The 24096-nt window shown below is 38.5% G+C and overlaps 3 protein-coding genes across 5 annotated transcripts; all 3 read right to left on the bottom strand.

The window, feature by feature from the left end:
* Positions 1-308: 308 nt before the first annotated feature.
* Positions 309-3615, bottom strand: antkmt (adenine nucleotide translocase lysine methyltransferase). 3 transcript variants are annotated; one of them, XM_042213165.1, is made up of 7 exons: positions 3526-3593; positions 3312-3419; positions 2220-2383; positions 2027-2131; positions 1811-1951; positions 1501-1551; positions 309-1302 (listed from the first exon to the last, which is right to left on the bottom strand). In XM_042213165.1, exons 3-7 carry the CDS (start codon positions 2379-2381, stop codon positions 1096-1098), a joined length of 666 nt encoding a protein of 221 aa, XP_042069099.1. In that variant the 5' UTR covers positions 2382-2383; positions 3312-3419; positions 3526-3593; the 3' UTR covers positions 309-1095. The 3 variants fall into 3 exon arrangements, with proteins under 3 accessions (XP_042069099.1, XP_014196508.1, XP_005945288.1); XM_014341022.2 differs by having other exon boundaries at positions 3312-3416; XM_005945226.3 differs by lacking the exon at positions 3312-3419 and having other exon boundaries at positions 3526-3615.
* Positions 3616-3988: 373 nt separating this feature from the next.
* Positions 3989-10877, bottom strand: hirip3 (HIRA interacting protein 3). Its single transcript, XM_005945224.2, has 8 exons — positions 10724-10877; positions 10081-10201; positions 9188-9335; positions 8248-8601; positions 7814-7956; positions 7346-7493; positions 6258-6356; positions 3989-4336 (listed from the first exon to the last, which is right to left on the bottom strand). The coding sequence occupies exons 1-8, from the start codon at positions 10795-10797 to the stop codon at positions 4149-4151; spliced, it is 1275 nt and encodes a 424-aa protein (XP_005945286.1). The 5' UTR covers positions 10798-10877; the 3' UTR covers positions 3989-4148.
* Positions 10878-12214: 1337 nt separating this feature from the next.
* kctd13 (potassium channel tetramerization domain containing 13) lies at positions 12215-23963 on the bottom strand. The gene is made up of 7 exons (XM_005945223.2): positions 23439-23963; positions 22109-22369; positions 18432-18601; positions 18262-18351; positions 14317-14369; positions 14040-14235; positions 12215-13692 (listed from the first exon to the last, which is right to left on the bottom strand). The coding sequence occupies exons 2-7, from the start codon at positions 22344-22346 to the stop codon at positions 13444-13446; spliced, it is 996 nt and encodes a 331-aa protein (XP_005945285.1). The 5' UTR covers positions 22347-22369; positions 23439-23963; the 3' UTR covers positions 12215-13443.
* Positions 23964-24096: the final 133 nt, after the last annotated feature.

Below are 24096 nucleotides of genomic sequence, written 5' to 3'. Positions count from 1 at the left end.
AAAGATAATAGCTTTGGTGTATGGTTTGGAGGAAAAGGCACTGACAAAAAAAACTGAAGAAAGAGCTGAAGATTTTATGCTTTTCACTGGAAGTGACCAGGATAGAGCTGAAGTTGAGATGTTTAGTAAGAGTGTTAGAGGCAAGGTTGACATGGAGGAAGACCACAGTGAAGATTGATAGATGTAGTGAAGAAGGACATGCAGACGGTTGATGTGACAGAGGTGGATGCTGGGGATAGAGCAGTAGCATCGTTTGTTTTGGCGACCCCTAAAGTGAGCAGCCGAAAGAAGAACAAAACACTAGAGAATGGAGCAATGTATGATTATTTACAACACAGGATAGATGCATGCATGTATACATAGATAACATTTATAAAGCTTACTGTGTCATACAAGAATACAGCAATGCATATAGTACAACAACTGTGCTGTTGTTACTGCATGGACACTTTGGATACCATGTGCTCAGTTACTTGAAGCCACATTGCACACACAGAACATTTTTGCCAGCACCAAGCACCTTTAATCTACATTCACAGAGCATTTACACTTTTGCTACTTCAGAAAAGCCTGCTGCATTCTGGGATTGAAACACTTCTCTTAAGTCAAATATTACACATACAACAAAGAGTTAAAATAATGGTATCAAAAACAGAACGTTACTTACAGCTCTTTATTATATGGGTGGCAATGCAAACTCCAGAGCAGATAAATATTTAAAAGTCTTCCCTTCTTAGATGACTAACTGACTAATAATTAGCCAGTCTGTCGCAGTGCTAACACAGAGACACAGGCAACCATTCACACTCACACTATGAATTAATTATATTACTTAGTTTTTATAAGTACACCATTATTCAAGCTCTCTGACAGGATTCTCTCTCTGTTTGTGAACACAGTCCCCGGGCCACAGAGGAGTAAAGCAACAGCAGCATGTGTGAAATATCCTGCTGCAGATGTTGAAAAAATCTGTCACATTTCAGTGAATGTGATTTATGTCATAAAAGCAGCAAATTAATAAAAGTCCATGTTACAATTGTAGGAGAGCAAAAAAATAAATAAAATAAAAAAATATATACATATATAGGGCTTTGGTTAGTTCACTGTAAAAGACTCTGTGGCTGTGAGGTTATTTTTGTTGACAGTGTGCTGTCTTTGTTCTTGCACGCTGTATGCCCAAGCTCTGTCCACGCCATGTCCCTCAATTATGCAAGGTTTCCAGTCAGGAAAGGGAAAACGGCCTGCCACCACTAAGGCATCATCAGGCAGCTCGGCCTCTAACTTCTCCTGCAACAACGAAAGCTGCAAACACAAGAGAAAATCTAAAATTACGGCAATACTTAATAATAATGTTCATAAAAATTATCTTATGCCTGCCAATAATCCACTGTACCACATCTATTTTTATCCTATGTTGGATGAACCCAAAATATTTTTCATTCTTTATTTCCCCATTATAAACAGTTCATAGCTCATGTATATGTTCACAATATTACTCACCACACTAGGAGCCAAAAACACAGTGACATTCTTGCATTTTGTCAAGTCCACCTGTGATGAGATAAAAGGAAGGATATAAATAAGCGAACAGCTTTAACAGTAATTTTGTTTCAAGCAAAATAAAGCATTTGGCTTTCCTGAAGCATTTAGTTACATAAGTATTAAATGTCACATTAATATGATGATAAAAAAAACCTTGGAAACGTTCATAAACATGCTTGGTTACTTACAAGAGATTTATTTATTTTTTGTGAAGCAATTCTGCAAATTTGCATGCGAGCATCACTGATACCACACGCAAGTGACAAACCTTCCAGAGGTCTTCTCGTCGATACGATACTTTTCCATGATGCCCTGCTCTCCATGCATAAAATCGGGCCAGGCGAACAAGCCAGGGGTTGAGCTCATAACCGACAGCAGGAATGAAGCCATGCTGATGGGCTTCCAAGACCTTAGGAACATATCGAAGCCCTGTTAGTTATCAGTGCAAGTAAAAAAGTAGCCCAAATATGTTGTTTATACTTACTATACGACCATCACCAGATCCTAAATCCACAAGACCTCCCTGTCGACCTCTGAGAAGGGTCATCACATTTTGTACTTGGGCTCTGCTGGCAGGAATGTAGGGAACCTGGGAGAAATTTCAAAGAGCTGAAGTAAAAATGAGTGATGCAAGAGCACTGCTATAAAAAAGGTTATTTCAGACAACGTAGACAAACCTGTAGCTTCAAGGGGACTTTTCGGAAGCCAGGCTGGAGGATTCCTGCCCACATGGCATATACAGCAAGCCCAGTGCCAGCGGCTATCTGAGCAACACCCCATCCTCCAATGGGCCTGGACTTCAACTCAGCAATAACCTCATCTGGTGTGTCATCATCCATTCCTCCATGCAGGATTTACATAAACTCAATTAAAAGAACACACTAAAACTCGAAAGCACAACATTGTGAAATATTTCTTCTTTTTGTTCTACCAAACAAATACTTTTTAAAATTATTAGTATTTTGCAATCAGAATTATAATCTGAATGTTGTGCCAAACGCATTTTGCTTTTTCAAGGTGTGAACTATAAAATCTCTAAAGGCTCCTCTGTTAATGTGTTTGTTTTATGCTTATTTCATCATTTTTACTTGTGATATTTCAGTTATTATATTATATGTAATATAGACTAGTGTAAGCTGACAGACAGAAAAAAAGGCAGGGGGGAAATAGGAGAAAATATAATAAAAGGACAGAGCTCAAATAGAAATGCACAATGTATTGCTTAGATGAGGATGCAATGGCTCAGACAGAGTAGATGGTGTATGGATAAAGAAGAAAATCCCAGCAGCACATCAGTGGACATCATGCTAATTTAAACAAACACAAGATAATCACCAAACAAACACAGTTATGATTCAGTGTACTACAAGTCTTAAATGTCTTGTGTGTCCTGCACACAAGGTTTTCAGAAGGATTCGTTTGTTTTTATTTAGTATTTATTGTTTGAAAGCATTTCTCTCTTTTAAATTGTTATAATATGGCGGACATCTGTCAGACGCAATGTTTAAACGTTCAGAATGGGTATTACAATACAAACACACCACTTTGTGAAGGCAGTCATCCCAATGTTCCGTAAACACATGTACCGAAACCTCATAGTGTCACAGGAAATAGTTTTTAAAGAGATTATTACATGTAGCTACATATAAGGTTTATAAACCTTAAGTGCAAAGTTTTGCTAGGACTTAACAGTCGTACATTTACTGACTTATTTTACATAGATGGTTTAAATAAACAGTCACAGTGAAAATACCAAAAAAAATAAATACATTTTAGGTTATGCTGAGTTTTCGCAAACAGCTGTGATTTTATGCTGTCTGCAGCAGTCTTCGGTCAAATCCACGCCGTCTTTACAGTTTATCAGGTTACGCTGTCTGCTGGGAATAAATATTTATGTAGTATCGGAGGAAATCATGTTGCCGTGCTCCTATATATTCAAAACAGAAAAATCTCAACAATATTGCAATAATTAACGTGAAATACCTTCTTGACCTGCAGAAATGACAACGGTCAAATTACACCGTGGGACCAGTCCGTCTGCGAAATAGTCCGTATAGCGAAGAGTTTACGACATTTCCGGTGCAGTTACGCTGATAGCTTCCACAGTAACATGTTAATTAAAACCTGTTGTTAATTAAATGACTGGAGTCATTCAAAACTCTTATAACTGCTCATGACTACAGAAGGATCTAGCACGGTTACAGAAGGTGAAAAGTTTACAAATTTATTTCTAAAATAAATTGTCAAATATTGCCACATTTGAAAATCTCAATAATTTTGCCATCTTTTCTCTGGAATGACATCCCCTTCTTTTGTCTGTCTCACAAACAGTATTTCAGTCATAAAAGTAAATTACTACTCCACATGAATCCATTTTAATCATAGTATTTTTATTTGAAATACGATTTAACAAAGATATACAATGGCAGTTAACAAAATGGCATTCACAATATTTTAACACTCAAACACCATTAATATCCTTTTTGATCACTGTTATCGCCATATAAAAAAAAAAAACAGTTAGATTAATTTTGTTATGCTTAGTATCAAAACATTAAAAAACAAACAAACAAATCGAACACTTCCTGGGGGGGAAACCAGACTCATCAGTCACTGTCTGCGTCATCACTGATGATCCCCTGCAGGTTGGCCCATTCTGACATTTTCCTGCGACCTCTGTGGGTATTGTTTTCCTGATCACTGTCTGATTCTGAGTTTAGAGTGCGCTGATATTCAGAGGACGGACAGTCCTGTTGTTTCTGACTTGCTGAGGCTCCCCTGCGTGTAGGTCGACCTTGGAAGAAACCATATTAAAGGTTCTGAATCGCAACATAACTGACGTTACTGTCTACACCACTTCAGTATTCACCACAAGATGAGCATTGTGCATTTCTCCACATAAGCAGGTAATAAACCAAAGCTACAAGGTCTAGGATTCCCATCTAAAAACAAGGAAACGTAAAACTATTCAAGATATTTTTGCAGTTGTTTGCATATCTGCTCAAAAAATATAGATTTAAATTGTTATTAAAATCATCATTAAATCAGATTAACAATAAGCACAAACAACAATGTCAATTTGTTTTGCGTTAGTTGCATCCTTTGAATCATGGTGTCTACAGCGCTGTATTTGAAACAACTCTGAAGGAGTCATAGTATGACAAGAGAGCTGGGGCCTGTTCTTCGTACCTCGCTAAGTAAGTTAGCTGGATTAGATTGTTGACGATTTCGCGTGATCCTGGATCGTTCGGTTCCCCGAAGCTCATCCGGGACTTGCTGTCATAGCAACAGAGCCGTAAGCGTAAACCTGCTCGGGAGCAGGTTTACTTTATGTAAACAGGATTAGATCGCGGCCACGCAGGTATGTCCGCTTCATTTATACGAAAGCAACAGCGATATTCCACCACTGTTTCACCATAAATAAATAACATCAATGTAACTAAAGACAATGCAGCACCTGATCCATTTATTGATTCACACAGATACATACAGGTCATTTCCTAAAAAAGGGAAATGTACTATTAACATTCTATTACATGTATGTGATTATTACAGATGTAATTCATATTTCAGAGTAGCAATTGCAAATTACTTCGTGTAATCAAGATGAGAGACCACGGCTATAAAAGCGAAGGTGGATTTGGGAAGCCTGTCGCAGCCATGTCCTGCGGAAGGTGCAAGATTGATAAGGAGAGTCCTCAGAATTCAGCGTATATTGCGGGACAGACAGGATCCTTTAGCTCAGCGCGACAGTGTGCTCATAGAGAGATATCGATTTTCCCGTGAGGGTATTATTTACTTAACCAACTTGTTGACGAGGGGGTGCAGGACCACCACCTGTCTTTTTTTGCTCTGCCCTTTTCTTGGTTGCTGTTATAAACAAACAGATTATTTCAGGGTCTCTTTCCAAGAGACTAAAAGCAATATAAGTGATAAATATTACCATTCTGTAGAATATTCCTATATTTCACTTTTACCTGTTCCCATGTTCTAGTGGGTCCTGTTGTGGCTCTAATGTGAAAGGGGATATAATATAACATATTATAATATAATGTAATATAATATTGGATAATATAGTGTAATATAATAAATCTACCCTACCGCCTACTGGTGTTGGCCAGAGGGGCCGATGGCGCGATATGGCAGCCTGGCTTCTGTCAGTCTGCCCCAGGGCAGCTGTGGCTACAACCGTAGCTGCCTCCACCAGTGTGTGAATGTGAGAGTGACTGAATAGTGGCATTGTAAAGCGCTTTGGGTGCCTTGAAAAGCGCTATATCAATCCACTCCATTATTATTGTTCTTATTAAATTACTTACGAGTTTAATTTGTCAGCAACTTTCTGCCAGCCCTCTCTCCTTGCTTTTGCAGCCTTTGCAGTGTTCCCTTGCGTTTTAATTAAACTCTGAAACTCCTGAAATCCCTCACTCAAGAGTTCTTGCTCTGCTGCCGAAAAATACCGAGCCGAGCGCGCTCCGTCGACATTTTCGCCGACCAATCAGAGGGTTGCCGATCAATGTTTCTACTATCGATGCGTAGCCCCTTTTACGACACCCAGTGATGTCACATTACTGCGTCCAGCTGTACTAATCGTCAACAGCAGGTGTGTTCGGGGAACCGGATTAGCGCGCTCACGGTTAGCGCGATGGTTTGGTCTTGGATGTTTCATTTGATCTTGGATGTAGTGAGCGACGTACGAAGCACAGGGCCCAGGTTACCTTGTGTGGTAATGATGTTGTTGACATCAAGAGCAGCCAGTTCTTGAGCTCGCTCTCTCTTCATTCTGACCTTTTTACATTTCTGAATAGTTGGCTGACCTGTGTGGAAGACAATAAGCTTTAAGTCATCAAACTGCGTAATGAAAAAAAAATTAAAAATTCAAACTGTCAACAATTAATTTTCATGTTTGTTCAATACGGAAACAACTTGGCTACCATGTGATGACCCTGCTGTTGAGGGAAAAAGCCAATGTTGTGACATTTCTTTAAAGCCTCAAAGCCTACGCAAATGTAACCACAGACTACAAAATGAAACCGGATAGTTTCCATCTGCAGAATCACATGGACTCTAAAAATATTTTAGAGTTAGAGTATATAAAAAAAAAAGAAGTTCTGTTAAGACAATTTGCCCATGTGGTTCAATTCAAAAATGAGGTTTAGTTTTTTTCAGTTTATGGACCAAACCTGGGAACTTTTTATATGTTTCTAGAGATAGGGTGTTAACTTTTAGTTTTTTGTTTTGGGGCTCCTCTATCAAGCTCGAAGAAACCCCTGGCAGTGTTTGGTCAGTGGCTAACTTTAAGTATCTATGTGTGCTGTGATTAACGATTGATCGCTGGCAACTATATTAGATAAAACTGCTCACTGACAAATCATCTAATTAGCTAATACACTCAATGCATTTAGGCATGTAGACATGGTCAGGAAGACCTGCTGAAGTTCAAACTGAGCATCAGAATAGGGAAGAAACATGATTTAAATGACTTGTTGTTGGTGTCAGGTGGGCTGGTCTAAGTATTTCAGAAGCTGCTGATCTACTGGGATTTTCCTTCACAACCATCCATAAGGTTTCCAGAGAATTATCCGTGAAAGAGAAAATATCTAGACAGGAAATTCTTTGGGCGAAGAGGACTTATTGATATCAGAGGTCAGAGGAGAATGGCCCGATTGTTTCAAGTTGATAGGAAAACAACGGTAACTCATGGTTTCACTCTTTAGGGTTGGGTAATTGCTAAAGAATCTAAATCTGAAAATAAGCCAGAATGTATTTCTTCATTTTTATTTGACAAAAAAGGGTTCCTACTCACCATGTACACCAAGCTCTTCAAGCTCCTTCTTCAGAACAGCCACCTGGGAGCGGATGGAGCGGCAGTCCTCCAGCAGTTTCTTGTAATTTCTCCTCACGCCGCAGAGGGCAATGTAACGTTTGAGCCTCGCCACTGATTTGTCATCAGACTGCAGGATGAAGCCGAGGAAAAACAAGGTGTGAAAAGAAAAAGATATTTTTATAGATCTTCATTACAGCCTCACATTATATAGTTTTCAGGGTTATCTCTCTTTTAGTCTAGTTTTGCAGATTTGATTGAAAGCAGCTAAATAAACACAACTATAAAACTTTACTCAGTATTGTGTTTAATTAAAGGATCAGATACATCCAGAAACAAAATAATTCAGGCTCTCCTTTGTAAGATATGAAAGAATGCTTCTGTTGTGTGCACCACCAAGTACAATACAGATTAAATGTGTGTTAAAGTTTAGTTTCGTCTGACTCTCACCTTTGGTTTTCTGGTGCTCTCATCTTTCTTCACACTCTTCTTCATCTTCTTTTTATCAGTCTTATTTTCTTTTTCATCTTCCAAAGAAGGTAGTGATGAATCTGAGTCTGGGTCACTGGTTTTCTTTTCCACTTTTGTATCTTCTGCAACACATCAGTAAATCATAACTTAAGTGGACTAGTACTTGTATAATGCTTTTCTATACTAATTGAGCAGTCAAAGTGCTTTCTTACCACAAAGCTCACTCACCCAATCATAAACAGTTGCTTTTTTCCTACCCCTAAGTGCTTTTAATCTAACGTTTACATACTAACACTCCAATAGATACACTCCAATAGATACACTTGGGACCACTCACAGTTCAGCATCTTGCACTGAACCCCACAATTCTGTACAAGCTGGGGAATGAACCCCCATTTTTCCAATTAACAGACCTTTTTCACTGTCAGAAGACTCGTCACTCTTAATTTTGTCACTCGTTTCTGACTTGCAGTCTCCAACTGATTCGTTTTCTGCATCACTCAGTGGTGTTTTCCTTCCTTCATCTTCACTGCTGGTTCTTGTCTCGACGTTCTTTCTCACCATTTTCTTTGGACTGTCACTGCAGTTGCTTTCCTCACTGAGTTCCTCATCAGAAGACTCGTCACTGTCAATTTGACGATTTTCATTTCTCTTTTGTTGTGATTTTTTCACCTCTGGCTCTTCACCATCAGCTTGAGATTTGGCATTTTCTTCATCATTGCTGCTTTCTTCACTTTCTGTTTTGTTGTCCTCTTGAGCCTCAGATTCTGTCATTATTAACCCACAAAAGGACATAATTGTATAATTTACAAAGAAAATATATTTGAATTGCAATCTTGAAATGGTCAAATACACTTGCCTTTACTTCTAATAGTAAGTAAAAATACTGCATAACCATACAAATCGCTTAAGGTTCTTAATTCATGTTGGCTTGCCCAGTTTTGGCCTCCTGCTGGGTTACAAGTTAGCTAACTTACAATATGACCAAAAAGGAAGTTGATGCTGAAGGCAGACAATTTCGAATGAGATAGAAGAGTCAGTAGCCTAGATCTTTACTGAACACAAGCAGAGGTCTGTGTACCCATTTATCAAAGGATCATTTCTGTTTCCATGTTACATCATTTGTGCCATCATTTTGAAATAAATTGTAAAACAGGGTATTACAAGCTGGCTGCAGGGTATCCTTTCTGCAGGTCTGTAATCAGAACGCACTCGCAAGGTTTGGGTGCTTTAGTTGGACCAAACTGCATGTTAAAAAGCTTCATTTGCTAAACGATGTGCACAAACTGTATATGTCTATAGGCTTTCATTTCCCAGTGTTGTCCTAAAATGAATTAGACACTACTGACCTACCTGATGATGAGCTTGAATGATTATTTCGTGATTTCTTTGCCCTGGATTCATCTTCACTCTCACTCATGACCTCATCATTTCCATTTTCTCTCTTCCTTTTGTTCTGGGGCTTCTTAGTCTCTGAGTCACTTTCACTTTCATCATTATCCTATGAGGAAAATCAACAATTATAAAGATGATAACTATGGAACTAAAATGTAAATGTAAAAGACTGATAGACGATTATTTTATGTATTATATATACATAAATTCTGATCTGCCACAAAATTAAAACCACCTGCAAAACAACAGATAAATCCCTCTCATACTACCAACTATGAGACAGGACCTACATAGGGCTATTCTGTTGCGTCTTGCACGTGGATGCTGGGATTGCTTTTGATTCTGTAGATTGCAGAAGTGATGCTCTCTGTATGGGCTTGTTTCAGTGCATATGGGTGCTTCCCAAAGGGTTGATTCTATTCTGGACGTCCGCTACATCGATGTGAACATGAAACGCGAGTCTGATTCTTCTGCCAAAGTGTGGGCAGGATCTTTTATATTTGCACACACATGATTTCATTTTGAATTTCACTGAATCTGTGTTTTTTGAATGTGGCACAGCTCAAAAATTAAGCAAATGCTTGATCATCTCTGCTTGATGGAATCAGGATATGAGGAGTTTGAAGGTAGCCAAGTTTGAGGGATTGTACTACTAGAGAAGGGCTCTGCAGTTGGAGAGAGCTGTTGCCATTGGGAGATGGAGTAATGTTTACATGAATGATAAATATCAAAATAAAAGCCACATGAGGACCTAAGGTTTCTCAGCAGAAGTTTGCACTGTCTGTGAACGCTTTAATGATGTGGCTGATCAGTGCATATCATTATCTATATGGAAAAGCAAAAACAGGTACCTGCATTTTCATCAGTTCCTCTTGCACCACCTGTTTCATGAAAGTTTTTACTTCTGGACTTAATGAGTCACATTTGTTGTGTGCCTGATATCTCTTTTTTAAAATTCCCAAGGTCAGCGTGCTGGAATAAAACAGCAGAAAGATTACATGTGAGTGGCAGGAAGGCTCTCATTTACAGTAACTGCCACATTTGAGGTTTAGGCTTTTGAACACACTGAAAAATACATCTAAAAACGGGAACATCCTTCATAACAGCCTGGCACTAATCGATGCCTGCGAGAGAAGCTAATTGCAGTTTTTGCAAAACTATAATATTTAGGTTTTAAAAACCCAAAATGTCACTGAAAGATCGATACGCTAGCATCAGAAAACGTCTCGAAGGAATGAAATCAATAATAAACAGAGAACTCGTTAATATAATACTTTTAAAATATGTCCCATCTTCTCAGTAGTAAATGGCACATTTGGGGTTGATTTTTACTTTTAGAACGGACAACATGCTGCTGGTTGGAGTATTCAAACAACTCAGCTACATTAACCGAATCGCATTGATTTCAGTTTAAGTAACCGAATGCTAACTAAAAACGTTAGGCCCATGTCGTTTATTGTTAGCACAAACACGTCTTTAATGCTTCCACTGTACCTTAGGTCTGCCTCGCCACGGAGTTGACCACACACGAACCTGCGGATACCTGCTGCCTCCTTCTCCGACACCATCCTAACACACGCTGGAAGATTCTTTTTGGCGGCGACTCCGGGACCTCCGCGCGTAATGGGAAGTGACGTCAGATACACCACGCCCCGTCAGTGTAGTAAACAATTGAGAGAACCACAAAAAAGTTTCGTACCAGTGTTGTGTTTTGTTAGTTTTATTTCTAAGTTTTATTTTTATATTTCATTTGGACTTTTTTTTTTTAAAAGTTCAGTTTATTTGCAGTTAGTTCCTGGAGTGTTTTTGCTCGTTTCAGTTTAGTTATTGTTTCGAAAATGTTTAGTTTTATATAGTTTTTATTAGTTTCTATGTTAGTTTTTGTCTCTAGTATTAGCTGTTTTAGGGCATAGGCTAGAGCAAAGTTTTAGTAAAATCACTACAGATATTACCACAGAAACAGAAATTTCTTAAATCAGCTGACCCCCAGTCTTGCAGCTATCTAGAGTCTCAGCATGTTCATCAAATCCTCAGATTTTACCAGATTAACAAATACTACAACTAATTAACTCCATTTTTAAATTAATTTTATTCTATTTAATTTTCCAGGATCATAAAACAGTTTGTTAGTTTTTAAAAAAACATTTATCCTTGTTTCCTATATGTGATGAATGTGCTGTAGTTCTATCTTAATGTAAGATAAAAAACAAAACAGCTGTAATAAGGCATACAATCCTTAGTTTGTTGACCATGGTAATATGAAATGTATATGTAACCAATTTTGTTGAATCATGTCTTTCAGTTTTTATTCAGTTAGTTTTCAGGTTTTTCTTTTTGTTAATTATCGTCTCTCTTTTCTTGTCTATGTGTGGAGCTGTTTGCATATTGTTGGGAAGGACAATACTAAATACTGGGGGCAGCTAATAGCTAATAAAATTTGTACTTTCCATTATAATTTCACTTTATTCTAATACCAAATATATCCCAAATACTTAGCAATAGAAGGCACTAGATAATAAGATAATTCATTATTATTTGCTTTTATAAATTAAAATTATCTAAAAGATTTCCCCCCCCTTTTTCCATTTTTTTCTCTTTATATGAGAGTTAACTGGAGCTGTTTCTGCATTGTTTTCAATACAGTAATGACCAGTCAGACTGTACTGGTGTTTTTAAAACTAGAAATAGAAAACCTTAGAGATGTTCCACAGATGTAGTAAAGGAGGACCTAAAGAGGGGACATTATAACACTGGAAGTGAGCAGCCCAAAGAAGATGATGATCACCCACCCAATGAGGCCATTGCCCAAGTGAGAGAAAGAGATTCACTCTGAAACGAATATGTTTGGCTTTTGCACATATGTTTAATTAAAGTCAGCATGGTAGTTTTTATGTAATATTACAGAAAGAACATGTTATAAGAAAGTCTGTTTTGTAAAGTATCTTAGAAATAAAAGGGGCAAAAACCCCAAAAAACAGTCCAAACTAGATTTCAGTCATTTATTGAAATATTTCCATGACAACTATTGGACGGAAATTACATTAGTGCATATTTCAAGATTATTTTATAAAAGATCTGAGTTACATATTGCTCTCATTCAGATTTTCCAGTATTCAGAGTGATTAGGGTTACACACTAGTGAAGATTAGAAAGACAATCCTCTCCCTGAGAGAACAAAAAATACAACCCAGTACACACACCACTTTTGTCATCACTATATGGCCAAAGAAAAACAACATAAAAGAAACAAAAACCCCCCAAAATTCTGTAGTTTAGTTTAAGACAGAAGAAGTGAAAGTCTATGGCTCAGAACAAAATGCAAAATCCAAGAAATGGTTTCGGTTCCTCTTGAAAACTTAAACTGAAATGTAAGCTTACAATTTATTCATTTACAGGAGTAAATTCAAATTTTGAGTGCAGAGAGAGTGCAACGTACCTTTTCTGAAATTAAAACTCGTTTGAGCACAAGTGAACACAAAGACTCAATACAAAAGTTAAATACCAAATAATAAATTAGGTTCATAAATTAATAAAAAAACATCTTGAAGCAACAGCTGTAATAACATAAATAAAGAAAACTGAGCTTCTCATCATCTACAAGCCTCCCCCCCCACAAAAAAAAAAAAAAAAAAAAAAATGGCTACTGTGTCTTATTCCAGTGTTGCAATATCTAGGCTCAACTTCACCGTCCTCTGTCCATCAATGTTCGGCAGCATCTCACTCCAGAGGAGAAAGGGGAATAAAGTTTCACAGCCTGCATAAACTGACACAGTGTTTCCTACAAGTCACACACAGAAAAGGCTGCCTGTGCATGTCATTAAAACCCACATGGACATTAGGTTGTCTGCTCTAAGATAAAGATGGGAGGACATTGGGTTTTGAGGACTATTCAGTAGCTTGCAGGAGGTTCATTAACCTCTGAAAAGTAATGTCTACGCCAGTATCAGTACCAGTATTTCCCATCGAAAGACTGTACACACGTTGTTTTCATGTAAACAAATGCATTTTCCTTTCCACGCACACTCAGACCTAAATTTACAAATCAGTCATCAGCCAACATTTCTGAAAAGTCTGAGGACATTTAATGAAATTACGTACCAAACTATTGCTGTCATCGAAGACGTGTTTTTCATTCCCTTAACATTCAAAAAACAAACAAACAAAAAAATCCCAACAAAGTTTAAGTCCCTTTCCCCTGCTTTGTTTTGACATTTTTAGTCCTTATACACAGTTTGCTGACCGTGGCCTCTTTCATCATGCATTATGTGTCTCCGTACGTGGATCCGTCGTACTCGTCTATCCCCTCCCACGGCACCCTCTTCCTCTGACTGACCAGCTCCCAGCGATGAACCGGAGCCTCTTGAATCTAAAAGGTGCAAGCCTCCTGGTCCAGATCCTCTGTTGTTCTCATATATGAGGATATTGAGGGTTTCTTCAAATATTCGGGCTTCGGGAAACTCAACCTAGAAGCACAGGTGTTTGGGAAAGGTCACTGAATATTTATTTGCTCTGTACAGCAACCTGAAAATGTGCTTATTTGTAATAAGCATATGTTCAGGGCATAAGCCCAATATAAGGTGTTGGTACAGGAATAAGTTTAAAAAACATAATTGCATATCACTGTCATCCAACCACATGCTTCCTGCCTCTTAACGTAGAAAGCTCAATAACTGACTCCAGTGGGAGGGTTTTCTCTTCTTTGGATTTACTGTAGGTTAATTAAAAGGCTGCCATCATTACCAGACAGCAAGTAAGTGTATTTCTCAAAAATGTTGATCAAATGCTTTAATATTTATTAAACAATGCTTACTTTGGTCTGCTTCTTCTCTGTAGCATAGACAATGGAAGTGCAGCACACTTCAGCAATCTTGCGGCCTTCGCCATAAAAAGACCAGCAGCAGATCTCATCCCCCAGCACGTCTTTGACAAACAGGACGCGGCCATTAAATCGCAGCACGAGTTTGTCGAACAGTTCAATGTTCTTCAGCAGGTTATCGTCAGAGTTGCTGGACACAGCAGAGCAAGAAAAAGTAAGCATCTATGAACTTTGTGGATTCATTATCATTTTAAAAATCCAAAGATCTTACCTGGTGTATGAGTATTTGTTGTTTCCTCTGTTGTTCTGCAACTTTACTACTGGCTAAAAGAGCAAGAAAGAGCAATATTATATTAATAAGAGGGTACGTTTAATACAACCTAAAACGAGACAAACACTTAAACTGTCTCTTTCTAGTTAACAGTAAGTGAGGAGCCTTAAACCAAAGGGGTCATTTCAGTAGAAAACACACTGCTGGTGAACAACACAATAACAACAAAAATATAAGTGCAAGCATCTAGTGCAGGGGTCAGCAACATCTAAAATGAAGATAACACTGTATATATTGTTTTTACCTTTATGCTTTGTGTGAACAACTAAGGTGTGTTGCTTATGAAATCCATGAAGTGCTACAGAGAAAATTACATTTTATTTATGTAATTAACACATTTTGAACTCTTAAAGAAATATAACAAAAGGAAAGACACCCAGCTGAACTAAAATGATCCATGTAGCAAACAAAAACTGTTGTGAGCCGCCCCCCTTATATCACCTTTGGGCTTTTGGAGCCTTGACCTGACTTTTAAAAAAAAATAATTGGAAAAAAAGCACTATGCTGCTGAAAAATGAAAAATACTGCCTAAATATGTATTTTACCAGGTTAATGTGTGTGGCCGGGTGCGGTCTGCAGCACTGCTGCAGGGGAGGCGGATGCACCTGAGTGGCACCCGCAATCACGCCTCGCCGCCATAACGTCTGTGTTATCTATGCTGTTGTTGGTATGTGTCGGGCTGTGAGCTGAAAAGCTACAGCCGGCTGTGTGCGTACAGCGACCGTTTTGCAAAAAGTGGTCAATAAAGAGATGCTGAAAAGCGTGTTCATGCAAACATCGTCGGGTCTGCCGTGATATGTTTACAATGGGACTTCTGCTCCTGAACCTCTGCACACAGCGTATGCAAATCGGGGCTGTACTTTCAGCTTTACGCAGGACTGTAAGCTGCCATCTGTGAGGCGTGAGCGGTGTTTGTTTTTAACATAGTTCACGGTGGAGAACAGCTGCTGACAATATGGATCTGAAGATTCATAACTGGCCTACCTGGGGTTGAAAGTCTCGATAAATGCACGGCGTTTCTGTGGGTATACCGGCTTCCGCGAGTGTGACGCTTATTTTGAGCAATGAAAAAAATAATAAAATTTTATTTTTATATTTCAATGTCACAATAATCTTCCAATTTAGAACTACAAGTTAAAAAAAAACAACTAACATAAATAAAATACACTTCAAATTTATTTCCCCAAACCACCCGGAGCCGCACTATAAGGACTAAAGAGCCGCAGGTTGCCGACCCCTAATCTAGTGCTACACGATTAATTTCCTACAAACGTATTGTGAAAGTTTCTGGACACAGAAAAGCTTAAGGGCTTTTATTTTGAAACTCACAAAGGAAATGCTGAGTTTCTATTGACAAGGTAATGCTGTAATTTGTGAAATGGGAACCACACTCTTTACACAGATGTTTTAAGAAAAACAGGTCCGTCTGTAATATAAGAGTGCTTCAGATAAAGCCCCGCTACCTTCTTTAGTTGAGAAAAATAAAAGCTCTTTTTTTCAAGTACCAGCAGTGTCTGCTGGAGCCTGTAACAATCTCAGCTTTTTTTCTTATTCACCAAAGTAATACAATACTATACTGGGCCCCACCTCTTGATTTTCTTCTGAAATATTTTCCCTCCTAGATAATCCACAATCAACAGTCTGTTGTATTGTTGAAAAGTGGAAGCATTTAGAAACCACAGCAGCTCAGCCATGAAGTGTTAGACCACGTAAAGTTTCAGAGCGGAGGTTGCCGAATGCTAAGGTGTATAGTGAGTAAAAACTGGAGAGCTCAAAACCTCCTCTGGGATTAACATCAGCACAAAAACTGTGCCAACCGGTGTCTGGAGCTTCATAGCATGGGTTTCCAGGGGCGTGCAGCTCCTGTAGGTTTAATGTAGCACAGTGCTTACAACTTATACTTACAAGCATTTTAAGCTTGAATATAATTACTGTTGTGTTTTGTTTTTTTGTTCAATATTTTTCTCTTGTGCATCTTTTTCCATCTCCTCGCAGGGCTCTAGAGTGCGACTAATTTGGTCACAAATGCACCCACATTTTTCAATGGTGCACCTAAAAAAAAAAAATCTTTGGTCGCACCTGTACGACCAACTGTTCGGGTAACAAAAAAAAAAAAAAAAAAAAAAAAAAAAAAATCTGCAACCTTCCCTGTGGTCAACAACAGACACACATTATGCCCCTATCGTGGACTAAACCAATCAGAGATAGTAAGGGGCGGGACCTCTCTGATTGGCCGTGGTCCAGTTGAAAGTGCAGGTGGAAGTGGGAGGTGAGTAGCTTGAATAAAGCGATATCAATTCATTAAATCCTGAATCGACTTTTAAATATAACTGTGTTTTGCCAGAAACGCCAGATTCTCAGATTAAAGCTCACAAAACCATTTCAACAACAACCAAACAGCAAATGAGAGCAGGTACACGGATTCCACACAAAGACGTAAACACAGAGCGGACCGACGCATCAGAATCAGCTTTCTCGGCTTTCTCACCCGACGGCCCGTAGACGGACACGCTGTCGGAGCTTAGCGATTCTGATGCGTCCGGTCCGCGCTGTGTACGTCTTTTTGCGCTGATTCTGAGCTGCAGGTTTTGTCTCTCCAACCAAAATTCACCGAGCCAGCAGCAAAAGAAGCAGCAAACTGCGCTTCACATTTGATAATGTCGTCATGAATTCACTCTTACTTTTGCTGTTTTGCTTCCACACGATAAAAATCACACTTCATGCACAGCTCTCTCTCTCTGTATTCAAGAACAGTTTCCCATCTCAAATCTCTGTTTTCTGTATTATTCATTGCTTATTACCCACCAGTCTACCGTGTTTACACCAGCGGCCCTGTCTCTTTTCTTTTTTTTTTTTACTTAAATGACCTCGGACAAGAAAGCCTACTGTTGTTCAATACTGAAGAAATTTAAACTTTTTAAATTATGCAAAATTGCAGAATATTTTTAAGGTTATCTGCTATAAAAAGCCAGGCCAGGAAAAATCTCCTTCATGTTTTTCTGTGTTTTATTCTCAGTTACTTTCACACAAAGGCATCTGCTGTGATGTTCACAATTCTGATGAAGTCTCACATGTATCAGTACTGATAAATGATCAGAATTATAATATTTCTGACTGTCTGAGGCTAAATTGAATCGAATCAGGACTTTGAGAACCTGGAATCGAATGGATTATAGAAATCAGTGATGATACCCAGCCCTAGTGAGCAGCCTAGGCCCGACAGAAGTGGATGTAGCTGTGGGTAATAAGAAAAGATGAAAATAACTATTGATAACTTTTTTGTTAAGTTAAGGCCTGATCCGTCTGAAATTCATAGCCAGTGCTCTGACACGGTGCCATCAATCTTTGAATGCTGAAAAAGCACAGTGTATCCAGAAAACACATTATATGCTGCAATAAATGCACTGCCCAAGTGTCTCCCTCTCCCCACTGCCTTTCAGCAGCAGCAACAGCAAACAGGTCGTCAGAGGAGGCCGAGATGATGATTAAGTTTAACATTTTCTACAATATTGACAAAAGCACTTTAAGCACAAGATTGTTGAGTTAATACATTTAAAATGAATATTGTCTGTATGGACTGCAATTCTCCCCCCCCAAAAAAAAGTGCACATGTAAAACTGCGGTGTTAAGTGATGCGGTTGAAAAATTTGAGTGCGCCTAAACTAACCGTGCGCCCATGGCAAACAGTTAGCCTAGAGCCCTGTCCTGGGTAACAGTAACAGCATCAGTCACTAATATTAGGCATTTAAGAAATGTTTAAGAAAATGACTGATTCCAAAACATTAAATACTACATAACTATCTGCCAGCACTCAGCATCTCCAAATTGCATTCACAAACAGCATCCAGCTTAGGGGCCAATTGATGAAGCTTGAATTAAATTTACCTTTCTACATGTAGCAATCATCCTCTGTTCTTCTTTGGCTGAGGTGATCATGGGTATGCGGCATACACTTTCAAAGACATCCTTTTGTTTCTGGAAGTAAAGAAAACATGTCAAAATTTGTACATGTTTCATTTTATTAAAGTCCGCAAAAAAGATATCCACGTGTTTACCTGCATGACACTGAGGCAGTGTTGGACGAGTCCCTGGACCCGGTAGTACTGGGCCTCTTTTAGAACTTCATCTAGTTCTCTGTGGTCCTCCGGAAGTGGTACTGAGCCATCTCGAAGGAAGTTCAGAACCAGCTCAAAATGCCGACCAGATCTATCCAAAACTACCCACCCTAGAGCAAAAGGGAGAGTAATTTCAGGAATTTTAATTCAGGTTATTATGCTTATATTATATTTACTGAGGTAGTCAAGAGGTCCTTTTAATGTGTTAGCATAACAGCTAACAAAGAGGATACAACATAATTCAATATTTACCAGCTTTGCTTTCAGAGTCAACATTATTTTGGTGGGACTTTTAAAACAGTAGTATGGTTAATAAGGCATACTCTTGGGACTCTGACACATACAAAAATGTTTTCAAAACATAACAAAACAAAACAAAAGAAATATTCAGAATTCAGTGTTGGGTTTATATTAAATGACTACTGGAGTTAATTAAGACAAATGCGTTGCAAATGCGTACAATATGATGTACAAGCAATGATTTGTACATATTTGTTTCACTCATGCGCGCGCTTTTTCTCCCAGTATTCTGTGGGAGGGGCAAAAATTCCTGTTCTGATGTTGAAAGTTGCCAACCTCTGCACTAGGTGATCAAAACTGTAGAAGCAGCCATTCTTGTGAATTGTGGACAACCTCGTAGATGGAAAGATAGATGGATAGTAGGGGTGCAACGATACACAAAATTCACGGTTCCGTTGATACTGTGCATATTTTTTCGATACAAAAAAAATGTTCATGCCTTTTTAATTTGTCATTTATTAAAATTATAAATATATATTTTAACTCAAAAGTACAGTTTTTAAATTTAACCCTAACCCTTGTGCGTGTTTTTTATTTTGACAGCGAATGCGCACCTGCGGACCACTTATGTGCAGCCCTGGTTATTTAGCTCGTCATATTGCAGCCACAGAAATTTTTTGTCCATGAAACCATAAAGCTGCACTTTCTTTTTGCCTTATAGTCTGATTTGTCATAACTTTTCCGTTTTGTGGTAAGCTTTTCTTTGGCTGTCACTTCTTCACCCTGACCTGTCTTATTTGGCTCAGCAGAACTGAAATATATATCCTGCTGCTTTTACACACGCACTCACATAAGCTCAGCGATTCTCTGCGCGATCAACCTCTCACATGTTTAAGCTGCGGGAGATTTCACTTGTCATGTTTGCATAGTAAGCTAACGATTGATAAGACGATGTCAGAGGAATTGGTGCACAAATTATCATCACTCACAATCAGTGCTGTCGCTCTCTATACACAGTTACGCGATTGCAAAGTGAAAGCAAAAAAACAAGCGCAAATTCAAACGCGATTTCAATATGTCACATATTGACAGTGGCTCACCGATGCCAATGACATAATTACCCAGCTACATTTCCGAAAGAATGCAAAAGCATTGACATATATTTTTCCTTCCTACAATAGCCCGACGGGCAGGGCAGAGATAGATTTTGGTAGCCCGACTGAAAAAATCGCTAGCCCCAGGACGTCGGGCTAGCGATTATTGCGAGCCCTGTATCTGATTGAGGAATCACTCATCTTTGGAAAAGAGAGTTTATTACAGAGAAATGCTCTTTCCAAAATAAAAGCTATACTATCGCTTCTTCTGGGCTATATTCTACAGTATATACAGCCATAAGGAGAATCATGTGCTACAGCGGCTGTCTAAATGACTCGGGTAAAGTTTGTAGCATGCATGCTTGTTGTTTTTGTCTTTGCACTAGGATGATGTCGGCGTAAATGTGCAGTCATATTCGTTGTGTTCCCACTAGTGCTTTCAGGTTAACCTCGTTAAGCATTGCATGGCACATCCAACATACTGTTTTACTTTAGTCCATGACGCGCTTACCTTCAGGGTCATATGTCACATGAAAACCAAAATAATTCCAAACGCCAGATCTGAATGAGGGTGGGGGAGGTTCAATTTGCATGTTGCAAGGAGAGCTTAACTTCTGTCTTCGCTAGCTTGCCCTGCGCTCTTCCTTCTGACTATGCTGTCTGTGTGGAGCGCTCAGTGGATCTGCGCTCGACAGTGCAGCCTAGGCGGAGTAGTCGAACACAGATTCACTGAGCGCTCAACACAGACAGCATCGTCAGAAGGAAAGTTGATAAAATAAATTACAAATGTTGTATTGTTCGATACATATGCGTACCGAACCGAAAGCACTGTATCGAACGGTTCAATATCGATACGAATATCGTTGCACCCTTAATGGATAGATATAGAAAGAGAGTATAGACATATACAAAAAAGGACTATCTCAGTAATAAATGGCCTTTTTTGGAATTTTGCAAATTTGCACATGATGTGAGTGATCGTTCATTTATTAATTATTTTGTTTTGGTTGTTATAAATGCTTACAAGATGAAAAGAACGACAACATGTGAACGCTGCAGAAGTGTAAACAACTTAAAGAAAATGAAACCTGACAGCTGTATTTACCAATAAGTGATGGATATGAGGTTAACACATCAGTATTGTAAGGATTTTGGCTGAATTGGTGCAAAACTGAATGACTTCCAAAGTGTAAGACTTTCTGTTCAAGTCAAGCCCATTTTTTTTTAGGTCTCCTCACGTAAAATAAACCCTACACCTTCTATACAGTGCAAGTCTTGGTGACAGGATACTGCAACAGCCGTTTGACACAACTTCCGTTTTAGATTCTGCTTAGAGAATACACAGTAACTGAGAGTTATCATTAAATTCTGGAAATAAGTATAACTAGGGATGGGTATCGAAACCCAGTTCTTGTTGGCATTTTTGCAAACGATTCCCTTATCGATTCCAGTCGCCCCGAATGACGTCACCACGTTGCGGAGCTTCATTTACCTGGCAGGAAACGTGGCGCCTAAGTGGCCCAAAAGTTTGGTTATACTTTACGAGAACGGATGACAACAGGGCAACTTGCAATACTTGCAAAGTAGATATTTCATTTAAGGGAGGAAACACTACGAATATGCAAAAGAATTTTCTCACAAAACACACGATAACCTTAAATGAATGTCGTGTTTTTAATTCCGCTCCGGACTCGTGAATCTCAACCCAGCAGCAGCGGTAACGTTTGCACGTCCTCTCCCGTTAATGCAGCAGGTAAATGATCAACTAACAGTGCATATTATGTTAGCGCAATCTGGACATTACTGGGTATTCTTGTGTAATTGCTACAGAATAATTTATGGTATACTTTGTTACTGCTACAGAAGAATATTTATTTTATTATTTTACATTTACATTTTTTTTCTCTGGGGACCCTGTGACACCCCATTGAAGAGCTGTAGGCTGTGGATCTCTTAAGATCTCACTGTTGGGTTTGTAAGGCCATGTTACTCCTAAATTTCTATCTTCTTCAAAAAGAAGTTATGAAACAAAGTTCTAAGCTAACCGACCTTAGTGTTCTCCTTTTTTTAAAAAATAAGAATCAATAAGAGAATCGATAAAGAATCAAACTGTTAAACAGAATCGAAAACTGAATCGTAATCGTGAAAATCTTATCTATTCGCATCCCTAAGTATAACTGCATAAAACCCTGCCTCAAACTCTCAACATCATGTTAAAACTCCTGATATCAACAACACAGTCTTCAAAATCTTAGTGCTCACCAAAGAGATACATCCACCCACCTTCTGAGTCTATGGTAACATCAGTTTCTCCATTGCACATGCTCCGCAGCAGGCTGTCTTCCTTGCTTAATGTCTGGATGGTTGTATAATGCAATGAGCCACCAACATTTAACTTGATGTACTTGCTCCCCAGCAGACCCTGGTTCCTGTGCTCATCTGTGTGAAGGCAGGCAGGCTGGGAAACAGCGGACTGGGCAGAGTCGGCAGCATGACTGCCGACTGAAGCCTCAGCAGACATGGGGTTGAAGAGTCACTTTCTGACTGAAATACACAAGAATCTTATATTATTTATGCCACTGCTGATAATTATCCTATTTCAGCTGCTTCTTAACTGAGAGTAACATAATAGCTCTTAGACTTTAGGAGAATAGCTTTGTATCTGAGCTACTTTCTGCTTTCTTTCTGCTCTGTAGCTGATGTTATGATTATCTGTGTCTATAGAAGCCACATATAATGACGAATATAAAAAAAAATTCAAGTCAGAACAAAGTGCACTGGGAAATGGAGTAAGTGCTCATGAGGGTGTGAGCATAAGTAAAATAGATAGACCTATTAACTTAACAGGGTTATTATAGTTTTATATTTTCAAATTACTTTTCATTTAGTTTTAATCTTCGAAAAAATTGTATTAGTCTCTGTTTGACATCTTTTTAAGTAATATTGTATTTAGAGTAAATGCCAGATGCAACATTTAAGAAAATAAAAATATTAGAATAAAAACACATTGTTTTTTTCAAAGCAGTGTGGGTGAAAGTAGTGTTTTTTGTTTGTTTGTTTGTTTGTTTTTGGTTTTTTTTTAAATCTACTTAACTAAAATATTCCTTTCCTCATATCTAGTTTTAGTGAACTATAATAACCTTAATCATTAATCACGGTGGGGAATTTAAAAAGAGTTTCAGCTGATCTTTGTGTTACTATGACATTAATACACCGTGTGGGTGTTTAGATTTCTTTCTTTTTTTTTTTTAAAAAAGGGGCCAAATTACAACTGTCACCAAACCTCTAAACCTGTACTAAAATCACATCATTTTCTCAGCCACATCCACTTTGTTTATTGTAATGATTGATTTTGAACATCTATCAGGACAAAACATTAGGATCAAATGACCATTTTTTTCCCAAACAGCAAACTGATTCAGACTAGCCCTTTTTACATAAAGCCCTGAGGCGTTACTGACAGCCATTGATTAGACAACATAAACACTTTCAGTCACATGAGGCACCTCAAATGACACCCCTGACTGACGTCTACTGTAATATGACAGCTGCTGACATATCGGACTATTAAACTGAAATTACACTGAGCTAGCTCATAATAAACTGTACTTACCACACTGAACATCCAAAGGTGTTAAGAGAGTGAACCTATCTAAGCTAACAAAACTAAAAATATAGCTTTAATTAGCCAGCAATCGTTAATCAACTAGCTAGCTTCTGTAAAGAGGCCAGGTGAATTTACGGCGCAGCTAACATCTGACGCCTCATTTTAATCGCACAGCTAAAGGAACGAGGCTAACAGCAGCTAGTCTACTCCGTCACGCTTTAAGCTACTAATGCTCATTTGCTCTGTACCGCTTAGTGACCAAGAACGCGAATTCCACATCCACTCCAATTTCACTGTTGGGCACAAAACTGCAGCTAGTATGATAAGCTAAATAGGTCAGTCGGAAGCGAAACTAGACATCTTCTTCCGCTATTTTCTTCTTCTACTTTTAACCGATCTTTGAATCGAATGACTGCCACCTATCGAGCAAGTGGTTAGTGCTTACACTAACTTGTTGTCATAGACTACCACACATTCATATTATTCTCTTTTTAACAGAACAACAGAATTTCTCTAAAAATATATTAAAATTACTATTTCTTTCGGGACCGGTGAGCGTCTCTGTTATAGCTGAGCCTTAGGCCGTGTATACACTGCCATCTACTGGTCACAGTGAGGAACTGCAACAATACATTATCCGTTCTGTTGTTTGCTCTTCGATGAG

This window comes from Haplochromis burtoni, unplaced genomic scaffold (assembly GCF_018398535.1).
Source record: "Haplochromis burtoni strain Fernald_Lab_line unplaced genomic scaffold, NCSU_Asbu1 Contig_424, whole genome shotgun sequence".
Lineage (NCBI taxonomy): Eukaryota > Metazoa > Chordata > Actinopteri > Cichliformes > Cichlidae > Haplochromis > Haplochromis burtoni.
Note: the sequence above shows the minus strand (reverse complement) of the source record. Positions and strands in the feature narration are given on the sequence as shown.

What these genes read in the sequence shown, in the direction of transcription:
- antkmt (XM_005945226.3), bottom strand. Translation starts at nt 2,381, where the DNA reads ATGGATGATGACACACCAGATGAGGTTATTGCTGAGTTGAAGTCCAGG. An exon ending in AAGTCCCCTTGAAGCTACAG is followed by an intron (nt 2,132 to 2,219) that starts GTTTGTCTACGT and finishes AATTTCTCCCAG; the next exon opens with GTTCCCTACATTCCTGCCAG. An exon ending in GATCTGGTGATGGTCGTATA is followed by an intron (nt 1,952 to 2,026) that starts GTAAGTATAAAC and finishes TATGTTCCTAAG; the next exon opens with GTCTTGGAAGCCCATCAGCA.
- hirip3 (XM_005945224.2), bottom strand. Translation starts at nt 10,797, where the DNA reads ATGGTGTCGGAGAAGGAGGCAGCAGGTATCCGCAGGTTCGTGTGTGGT. An exon ending in CGTGGCGAGGCAGACCTAAG is followed by an intron (nt 10,202 to 10,723) that starts GTACAGTGGAAG and finishes GTTTTATTCCAG; the next exon opens with CACGCTGACCTTGGGAATTT. An exon ending in AGGAACTGATGAAAATGCAG is followed by an intron (nt 9,336 to 10,080) that starts GTACCTGTTTTT and finishes TTTTCCTCATAG; the next exon opens with GATAATGATGAAAGTGAAAG.
- kctd13 (XM_005945223.2), bottom strand. Translation starts at nt 22,346, where the DNA reads ATGTCTGCTGAGGCTTCAGTCGGCAGTCATGCTGCCGACTCTGCCCAG. An exon ending in TGATTGCTACATGTAGAAAG is followed by an intron (nt 14,370 to 18,261) that starts GTAAATTTAATT and finishes TTGCTCTTTTAG; the next exon opens with CCAGTAGTAAAGTTGCAGAA. An exon ending in AACAAATACTCATACACCAG is followed by an intron (nt 14,236 to 14,316) that starts GTAAGATCTTTG and finishes TGCTGTGTCCAG; the next exon opens with CAACTCTGACGATAACCTGC.